A 10,621-nucleotide genomic window follows, 5' to 3' on the forward strand; every position below is an offset into this window, starting at 1 on the left:
GGCTGGGCATGTTGATGAACAGTGTCCGCTTTCAAGATGAACAGTGTCCCAAAGAACCACAGTTAATGGAGAAGGCAGGCTGGGCATGTTGATGAACAGTGTCCGCTTTCAAGATGAATACTGCTTTTTCTGCTGAGTTTTAGTAGATGTCAAATCGTCAAGATGGCCAACACGCGGCACCAGAAATAAGAAAGGGCATAATTCACGCACTGTTTATGAACAGTACAAATCCGCTCAGTTTTAGTACAGAAGTAATGTGATCTTCAGGATTTAATTTTTAATAACCATAAATATTTTTATCCTTCTAACTTGAGTCATCCAACTAATCAGCTATTCTGTGTCACTCTGCCCACCACGTACGGTACCGCCCCAAAATTGTTATTACGTACATTTCCCACTTCCAAATTATTGGTGACACTCTTTTCAAAACGATATCCGTCCGATAGAAAAACAACGCAAGAGAAAAAATACAATCAGTAAGTGTTGAGTTTCCAGCATGCATGCGCACCACCCATTTATCACTGCCCTTCATTGAAGGTACAAAAAATTAAATTTCAAGGGAAATATGTGAATTTTTTCCTGCTCTTTGTCCGGTAGGTAAGACGAGAGAACAGACACATTCCAAATCTGTTTTTTAACCAAAATGATTTTTGAGATTTTTATAATTAATCATTTTGATCTTTGATATTTGAAATCAATAAAAGTGATTTCTGAGTTTATCCATTATCAATCATTTTGATCATTTCTTAAAAAATGAAGGACCAAATGATAAAAATACCCTCAACTTAATAAACAATAAGCCAAAATGATTTGACAAAAATTGAGGGTGTTTTTATTATTTTATCTTTATTTAATAGAGATTTTTCAAGAAATGACTAAAATAATTAATAGTAGACAAATTCAGGAACCATTTCTATTGATTTCAAATCTCAAAAACCAAAATAAAAAATTATGCAATAATATCATTTTAACTAAAAAACCTTCCAAATCATGATAAGTCCGTAGGCAATGCACACCACACAAAATGCACATGCCAGCAAGCCCACTGCCGACAAGGAATTGGTCAGGCACGTGATCCTCCACTGCCCTCTCCTCTTTTCGGTGTTATATATTTAACAACTTCTCTTCACATTTTGTCACACCCTTCCCGCTATCTTACTTACCATTGCAATTTGCAACATCTGTAACTCCTCATCACAACTAGCTCCTTAGTCTCTCTTTGATCTTTCTTGACGACCCAATAAATATGGTGACCGTCGAGGAAGTTCGTAAGGCTCAACGGGCTGAGGGTCCGGCCACGGTATTCGCCATTGGGACAGCAACTCCTCTCAATTGTGTGGATCAAGCCACATACCCTGATTATTACTTTCGTATCACCAAGAGTGAGCACAAAGCCGAACTCAAAGAAAAATTCCAGCGCATGTGTATGTACCATATATTTTTTTTGTTCTTATTTCTCTTCGAATAATTATCAAGGTTTTAAAAATCGTTAGGCGCTAGTCGGACGGCAGGCAGGGGCCTAACGTCTAGGCTACTAGGACCGCCTAGACGGCCGTCTAATTCTAGACCGATTTTTCGAAATTATTTGCCCAAAATCGAGGCGGGCCTTCACCACTTAGCGCCTAGGCACCACCTAGATCAATTTTTAGAACATTGATAATTATTTGATTTGTTCATCATCTTTCACCGCTTAGCGCCTAGCCACGCATGACTTTTGCATATCTGCTATATATGATTTCGCTATGTATTTTTGGAAGGTGTTTGATAAACATTCTCTCTTTATCTTGCATAGGATATAGCTTAACGTTTATTCATGACATCATCGTATTTGTAAATAATGAAGAACTACGAATATAGCCACACAGAAAAAAAAAAATTTGAAAATAATGCTCAGGGCTTTTCTGTCACTGTAAACTACTTCTATCTAAAGGGTGGCCAACTGTGTTAATATAAGCACAAAACACTGTCCTGATATGAGTAATGCTATTCATACTATGTTTTTGTACCATATTTTCATACCACCTTAGGTGGTATTTGATGTGGATAGCCACATCATTTGAATTAATCAAAATTTTAAATTTAGTTTATTATTTAATAAACTAATAATTAAGAAAAACTAATTAATTAAATGATGATTGTGGTATACGAGGAGTCTTTCTCCTTCCTTTTCTTGGATTTTACAAATTTTTCAAATGATGTGGCTGTCCATATCAGATGCCACCTAAGGTGGCATAAAAATGTGGCATAAGAACATGGTATGAATAGCATTACTCATTAAAAATAAAAAAAAAAGTACAAAACACAATACATGAATTTTCTTAAACAGAAAATTTTTACAATATTTTGAAAGAAATTTTTTTTTCTTCCTTAGAAAACTTAATATTTGCGATCTCAGTTGGCTTAAATTTTAAATTTGAATTGTTATTAGATGAAGTACCACACACTGGGTGTATGTAAATATAAAAAATTTAAAAAGTAAAACAATATATGAAAGAGAGAAGTTTGAGAGAAATATGAAAGAGAGAGGGTGAGAGAAAATGAGGAAGATGTTTCAATATTTTATTTTATTTTAAATTAAAAATTAGAGATATGTTATAATAACATGTGGGTGAATGAAGAAAAAAGAATAGTAAAATTTGGTTAGGGAAAATTTACATTAGTGGCCACGATTTTATTTTGTAATATAAAACCAAATTGTCTTTTCATCATATTTTAATTGATAAATAATATTTTATTAATAAGTAGTTTAGATATTGTATTCTTTGGTAGTTAAGTCTCTTTAATTATTTATTTATTTTTCAAAATTATGCTTATATTATTGTTCATTAAAATCTCTTTAATGAAATTAATAGTATTTTCTGGTGAAATTAGTAGCAGCATGAAGAACCTAGTAACTCGAAAAGGAAACCACCAATTAAACAGGGACAAAACTCCATGCTGTCTTGTAAAAAAGAAACATTTTTACTCACCACCTTATTTATCACTACGTGACTGTGGTGAGTAAAAATACAACCCTACACAAAAGAACTTACTGGGAAACCTAATAATTTTATTTATTTTCCACGCATTCAATAAATTTACTAAAAAGTCTAGAAAACTGGATCTTGATTTTTTTTTTTCTTTTCAAACAGTTAATCTTGAATAGTATGTTAAATTTTCAGGTGACAAATCTATGATCAAGAAGCGTTACATGTACTTGACTGAAGAAATTCTAAAGGAGAACCCAAGTGTGTGCGAGTACATGGCGCCCTCACTTGATGCTCGGCAAGACATGGTGGTTGTTGAAGTCCCAAGGCTTGGCAAAGAGGCTGCCACCAAGGCCATCAATGAATGGGGACAACCTAAGTCCAAAATCACCCACTTGGTCTTTTGCACCACTAGCGGTGTTGACATGCCCGGCGCTGACTACCAGCTCACCAAGCTATTGGGCCTCCGCCCCTCCGTCAAGCGCCTCATGATGTACCAACAAGGTTGTTTCGCTGGAGGCACGGTTCTCCGTTTGGCCAAGGACTTGGCCGAAAACAACAAGGGTGCACGTGTTATTGTTGTGTGCTCTGAGATCACCGCGGTCATCTTCCGTGGGCCTAGTGACACTGCCCTTGACAGTCTTGTGGGTCAAGCCTTGTTTGGTGACGGTGCAGCGGCCGTCATTATTGGTGCCGACCCAATGCCTGAAGTCGAGAAGCCCTTGTTTGAATTGGTCTCGGCGGCACAAACCATTATCCCCGACAGTGATGGGGCTATTGACCTACATCTTCGTGAAGTAGGGCTCACGTTTCACCTTCGGAAGGACGTTCCCGAGCTTATTTCGAAGAACATCGAAAAGAGCCTTAACGAGGCCTTCAAGCCTATAGGCATTTCGGATTGGAACTCGCTCTTCTGGATTGCACACCCAGGTGGCCGTGCTATTCTGGACCAAATAGAGGCCAAGTTGGCATTGAAGCCAGAGAAACTAGAAGCGACAAGGCAAGTGCTGTCAGATTACGGCAACATGACGAGTGGGTGTGTCTTGTTTATTTTGGACGAGGTGAGAAGGAAGTCAGTTGAGAAAGGACTAAAGACAACTGGAGAAGGACTAGAATGGGGTGTACTATTCGGATTTGGGCCTGGCCTCACGGTGGAGACCGTCGTGCTTCACAGCGTGGCTGCTTGAAGACACTACTATCAGAGCTAGTTTGGTATTGTTGTGCTTTTTAAAAAAACTGCTTCTACTGTGCTATAAGAATAAAAAGCTGTAAAATAAAGCAATTGAGTGTTTGGTAAACTTTTTTATTTTATAAAAATGCTTTTATGTGTAAGGGTGTTTGATAAACTTTTATATAAAGCTGCTGTGACTATGTCAAATGACAAAAATGATTATGATATTAAATATAAAATAAGAATAATTTTATTTATATTTGATAAAAAACAAACAATAATAATTTTATTCATTATTTTATTTATTAATACTCTCTCTAGAGTCTTCCCCCTTTATTTTGTCTATCTGCATCGACTAGACTTTTCCAAAAACCAAAAAAATCTCTCTAGAAGTCTCCTCCACTACCCCAATTTTCTTAGTCCGTCTTCTTCTTTTTTATTTTCATCTCCATGGATTCCGAAGGCGCCAACGCCGTGACTATGCCGTATTTGATGGGTTGTTCCTTAATCTCTCTCACCTGTCTCACTGCATTTTTCTTCCTCATTTTCTCTGTCTGGGCAATCTGGGCTCTCCCAATTTGTAGAAATACGAAGATCAGTCTCCTATAAGCTGTGCAATTTGGCAAATCTGGGCAAGTCCGCGATGCCAAAATCGAATCTGAATTCAAGTTTGGTTATCGCCGAAAAAAATGGTGGTGTTTCCCGGCGCGATTTTGTCAGCGTGGGAGTGAAAGAGGATAAACGAGAGATGGTGAAAAGACAGAGACAGAAATGATGTCGTAGGGTATGAAATCCAAGGTCAATAACGGTGATTGTTGAAGTTAGGAATGAAAGGCGTTGTGGCGGAGTCGACGAGGATGATCTCCCAATTGAAGTTGGCGACATCTTCCAGTTGGTATTATGTGTACTTTATTTAATTGTTTAAGACCATTTTGGGTATTTGAAAGTTTCATTAAGGGACTCAGTGCCTCTTGCAAATTAGGTTTGCGCAGAAGCTGTGGAAGCAAAAAAAGCCGGTTTTTCAAAGCTAGCTTTTGTTGCTTATGTTTTTTGGCTTTTTTCACTCAAAATTGTGAAAAAAAAGTTGAAGTTGAAAGTTTACTAGCTTTTTTTTATACTCGTTTTTTTTCAAAAGCACCTCAGTACCAAACCAGTACTGAATTTTCGGTACATTAATTTAGTATCGTATATTTAGGTACGGAATTTTCAGTACACTTATGTTATTGCATATTTTCTTATATGCCACTAATTCACTACAATGTATTTAGGTACTACAATATATTTAGGTGCAGATATTTAGGTACACTAATTTAGTAAAATATATTATGATACAGACGTTTAGATACACTAATTAGAAGAAGTCAAATAAAATTAATGAATTAAAATGTATATAATAATAAATTTAAAATTTAATGTAATGATATTAAATTAGATCTATTAAATATTAAAACAAAAATATAATTTGAATTTGAATTAAGTACACATTAAAATATTAAAATAAATATTTAATTTAACACCAGGTTTTTATTAAATTTTAAGCTTCTTCAAGGATTAAAGTTCAAAACCCCCATTTATTTATATGCTTCTAGTTCACATATGTATTGTTTCCACTGTTTTTTTTTGTCAGTTTTTGGTTTTCGTATATTTTTGTAGTTTGAAAAGTGCGTGGGCGCCATGGGTAAACTTTGTTGCAAGGGCTGCGTTTACTACAACATTGATGAAAGAAAAAAAAAAGGCCCTGATTGGGGAATGTAACGAGTTACATATTGATGAATAATGCCATAATTTTCCAACTTTCAAGCCTTTCGAGTGACAAATATATTATATACGGTAGCTACTATTTGATATTTGATGTACTAATATCGCTTAGCTGCTTCTCCATTTCATGAGAAATTGTTTTTGTTAACGCAGATTCTTGTTCGACCAAATCTCACTGTCATTATCCTGAGAAAAGACTCTTTGACCAGGAACTAGATCACCGTTGGATGGAAGACTAGTTGATCAGTAACTGGGTCACCGTTGAATGAGAAACCTTTTGGTACGTGACAGACTACACCTCTTCCAAGTGATCAGCTTTCTAGTGATCGACTCTAGTGGTTAGCTTTTTAGTGGCCAACTCTTTAGTGATCAACTCTCTACTGTGCGTCGAACTTCTATTTTCCCAATGAAAGTATATCTTCAGAAAATCAAGGGGGCAAATTCTATGACTTACTATTTGCTACAATTAAGGAAGCAAGGGACTATCTTTGTGATGCACCCAACTCAGAGTCGGTAAAAAAAGTCGAATACGAAAGGTAAGCTAAAAATTAAAAATAAACAAAAAGAATAGAAACTGAAACGAGGTGAGAAATAAATTCCTTTTGTACAAATAATCAAGAATTTTTTTTATAAGGATAAAATAATTAAACACCACTTTTAACCTCACATATCTAATCCGGTTTCATTCCACTTACCCTCTTGATTGTTAATTCATAAACCTGCATAACCAATGAGGGATGAGCTTCAAAAGCTTATTAGGGACATAACCTTACCACCGTAAATTGATAATACTAAATTAAGTGTCATGGCATCATAAAATCAAGTATGAAATCATTATCAGTAACAATGCATGAATGCAATGCAACTTGACGTCATTTGTCCAACCCATTAATTCCTATAATAATAAACAGACTTGTATGTCTCATACAATACATTTTACCTCTGCAGTAGTGATCCGATTGCTCAATTATACAAATTAACCCTGTAACTTAATCATCCCAATTTTCCTTTTATTAATCTCTTTTAACTCTTTGCAGCCAGTCCCGAGTTATCCTATTAGGAAACTGGGTTGTACAAGTGTCATTTTGTTAGTGGTCACCCACTAATTAACAAGTTGTTAGATGTGATATTTGGTTTGTTAATTACTGACCTCAACTTTAAGGAGATATTTTAGCTATATACCTGGAAATGTATTTGATTGTAAAAGTTAGTTGTGAATAAGAAAGTTCCGTTGTTAATATCTCTTGCATGAGTCAAGGTTGAATGCTTGGGTTTTATGTCACGCCATGGACCTGGGGTCGATGGAAAATTCAACTCCGCGCTCGGGCGCAAGTAAGAATAAAAATAAAATGAAAAACAAACTTCTTTTTATAAAAATAACTCCAAACATCTTTACAGGGTGTACAAAATAAATTAAAATCTTGAAATGTCTCCTCAATCACAACCTCAACTCGTCTAGTACTTGTCTTGCTAAATAACTCATTTGAAAAATATAAAGGTGAGGGGTGAGCAACAACCACTGCCGCTCAGTGAGTAGAATATGTAATATGGCAGTCAAGTGATGCCGTTTTACACACGCTAGAAAATATGAGAGTAATATCAAAGCTTAGCCACATAATTCCATATCACATCATCCATTTACGTCTTCATTATATCCTTCATAAATTGTAACTCAACATGTGACCCTAAATGGCCTTCCTACCCTAATGTCCCCTTGTGTAGTTTACATTTATCCCTCAGACTAATGCAACACCTCTCATGTTCCATAAACATCTCAAGTAATTTCACATACAATATATATCCCATCATAAAATGTTTACACAAAATCCAACATGTTTGACTTTAAAATAGATAGATATTTGAAAATAGCTCAAAACCCACGATAATCTCATGATTTTCATTTATCAGAAAATAAGAATATTTTGAAACACATTATATAAACTACTCACCTCGATTATCAGAACCTTGGCAAGACAACTAAATACCAATCCCGAAGTATCAAATCCTCGCTAACTCCTTATATTTCTCTCTCTATAACTCTCTACACACACATATATATATAATATTTAAAATACCGATTTTCACATTTTAACATTGGTATCACGCCATCGGTGAAGAAAGCCATAGAGTCTGATGCGATTTAGGCTGCTTACGCCAACATTCTCGAGCGGCTAGATGAAATTGATACTCGTCATGAGCTCTTGCATTGGGAAATTCAAGAAAATAATTATGTCATTTTTCTGAGCAAATCGACTGAAGAAACCCAAACCAATCCTAATTCTTTAGATCCCAATCAATTGAATTGACAAGATACCAATTTTCAGCAGTGACCGCCGTTGATGAAGATTGATTTTCCAAGATTTGGGGATGGTGACGTCCTACTTGGTTGGATATACAAGGCATAACACTATTTTGATTACTTTAGAGTTCTAATTGAGAAGAAGGTTAAGATGGCTTCCCTTCACATGGAGGGTGAAACTCTTCAATAGTGCCAGTGGAGGAATTGTGTCAAGAACTACCCTAAATGGGAGGATTTCACCAGGGTATTTTGCAGGGAGTTTGGGCCATCCGATTTCGACGATTATGCTGAAAAGTTGGTGAAACTTCGCCAAATGGGTCTTGTTCGGGCAGGAAATCTCGCTAGGAGGGGGTCCCTGGCTTGAGCACGCAGCTTCTGGAGGAGTTGGCACTGTGGTTGATTGCTGGGGTCCGGCTTGCCGAGATGTTGCAAGAGGAGGACAAAGTTAGTTCTGAAAGGTGCATTTGTGAGGCCTTAGGTGTAGGCTTTGGGGCTTACGATCAAAACTAACGGAGTGCTTAGGCGTACCATTGTCATCTCAGTATGGCAAATGTAGAACAAGTGTGTTTAAGCTGATTACTTGCGCCCTAAGTTATTATGACTTCTTGTTATCAAATGATTGTCGTAGATGGGTTAAGTCTACGTTAAATTATTTTCTATGCCTTGAGATCAAGGACTTTTAGTTGGTTATCTTTTATGCTTAAAGGGTGGAGGTTCAGATCTGATCAAGTCATTAGTTCAATTCACATTTAGTCTTCTTATGACAGTAAAACCATTAAGTGAACCAGATCTGAGAATTGAATGAACTTTGGCTTATCAAAAGACTGGAAATGACTTGAATATATACTGGGGAATACATCATAACACCAGATCTATTAACTTAAAGACAAAAAAAAAAAAGTCGAGCAAGATTTCACCTTGTTGGATAAGGTTTAAATGTCTTACGGTCTTTTCTTTTTGTAGTTACAGAGGGTTGAGTACTTAAAGAAGGATGAGTAGTGAACAGGTTTACCTAAGAGAATTGATATTACAACATTTAGAAAAGGTAGTAGAGCGTTTACACTAAACAAAATATGTCTTTTTAAGAGGAGTTTAAGGCTAAAAGGGTACAAAATCTAGACAAAGCACAGTTTTCTGGGTATTTGTCTGACTGAGAGGCAAGTTACATGTTTGTTTGTTTGATTGGTTGAGAGTCATTGTCTCTAGGCCATCTTCATCCTTTTATAGGCGAATTAACCCAACTGTATTGTTTCTGTTCTTACCCGAAAGCAACTGAATGATAGTGAGTCATCAGTATTTTTACATGTTCTGCCATTCAGAAAGTGCTTTTGGGCCGATAGTAGGTGGACTGATTTCCATCAGTTGTCACTTCTCTTGTAAGCACCTAATCTTTGCATTAAATGGAGAGCCGTCATATTGTCTCAAGATGGGTATCTGGCCTTGACCCTGGGCCTCGGGCAAAATCTCCTTTATTGAGCTCTTTTTGGCTTTCTCTTCTTGAAGCCCAAAGTTAAATAATAACCCAAATAGTGCCCCCTTAATCATTGTTAAGCATGCAAACTGAGGTGCTAATAATGATTGAACAGCCGCTTTTCAGTAACAACCGTCGCAAGCCTTTACTCGGAACTTGTGCCATCTTAATGCAGCCGTTTGTGAACTGGGTCCTTTGCGCTAACCCATGAATCCCAACTATCACTTGATCCTTCACTATAAAACTCCCTTCAATTCCATTATTTGGCTAAATACTTTAACCAATTTGAGTCTTTATGAATTATCAAAATCTTCCCAGAATCTCTCAAAGCTTTTAAACGTTTTCAGACCCTTATAATTCTAACTTTTCTTCCCATCTTCTTCTCAAAGATACCCGAAGCCAGATGAATCCAATTTTCCTTTGAGAATGGTGAAAAGATTTTCTGTAACATCCCACATCGCCTAGGGGAGTGGATCCTCTAAGCATTATATGTATATTCTCATCTCTACCTAGCACGAGGCATTTTGAGAGCTCATTGGCTTCGGGTTCCATCGGAACTTCGAAGTTAAGCGAGTTCGAGCGAGCGCATTCCTAGGATGGGTGACCCACTGGGAAATTCTTGTGTGAGTTCCCAGAAACAAAACCGTGAGGGCGCGGTCGGGGCTCACAACAGACAATATTGTGCTACGGTGGAGTCGAGCCCAGGAAGTGGTGGGGGCCTGGGTCGGGATGTGACATTTCCACCATGCATCACCTTTTTAATGGCCTTTATTGTCCTAGGGTAGGCCTTTATACTGGGCTTTCTTTCAAAGAGGGAGGAGTGCATCCCTTGGAATTTGCATGGACTTCTCAGGTCCCAATCATTGTTGGAGATAACATGCCTAATAAGAAATCAGTTCTTATAATATCTTCAGAAAGGCGCATTACTCCCCGCTTCCGCTTTAGGACTTCTATAA

General features: G+C 36.8%; 1 protein-coding gene across 1 annotated transcript; it reads left to right on the forward strand.

The window, feature by feature from the left end:
* The first annotated feature begins 1,135 nt into the window (after positions 1–1,135).
* On the forward strand, positions 1,136–4,298 carry LOC137737512 (polyketide synthase 1). Its single transcript, XM_068477019.2, has 2 exons — positions 1,136–1,424; positions 3,162–4,298. Exons 1-2 carry the CDS (start codon positions 1,247–1,249, stop codon positions 4,151–4,153), a joined length of 1,170 nt encoding a protein of 389 aa, XP_068333120.2. The 5' UTR covers positions 1,136–1,246; the 3' UTR covers positions 4,154–4,298.
* Positions 4,299–10,621: the final 6,323 nt, after the last annotated feature.

Source organism: Pyrus communis, chromosome 13, assembly GCF_041283825.1.
Source record: "Pyrus communis isolate YQ-2024b chromosome 13, ASM4128382v1, whole genome shotgun sequence".
Taxonomy (NCBI): Eukaryota; Viridiplantae; Streptophyta; class Magnoliopsida; order Rosales; family Rosaceae; genus Pyrus; species Pyrus communis.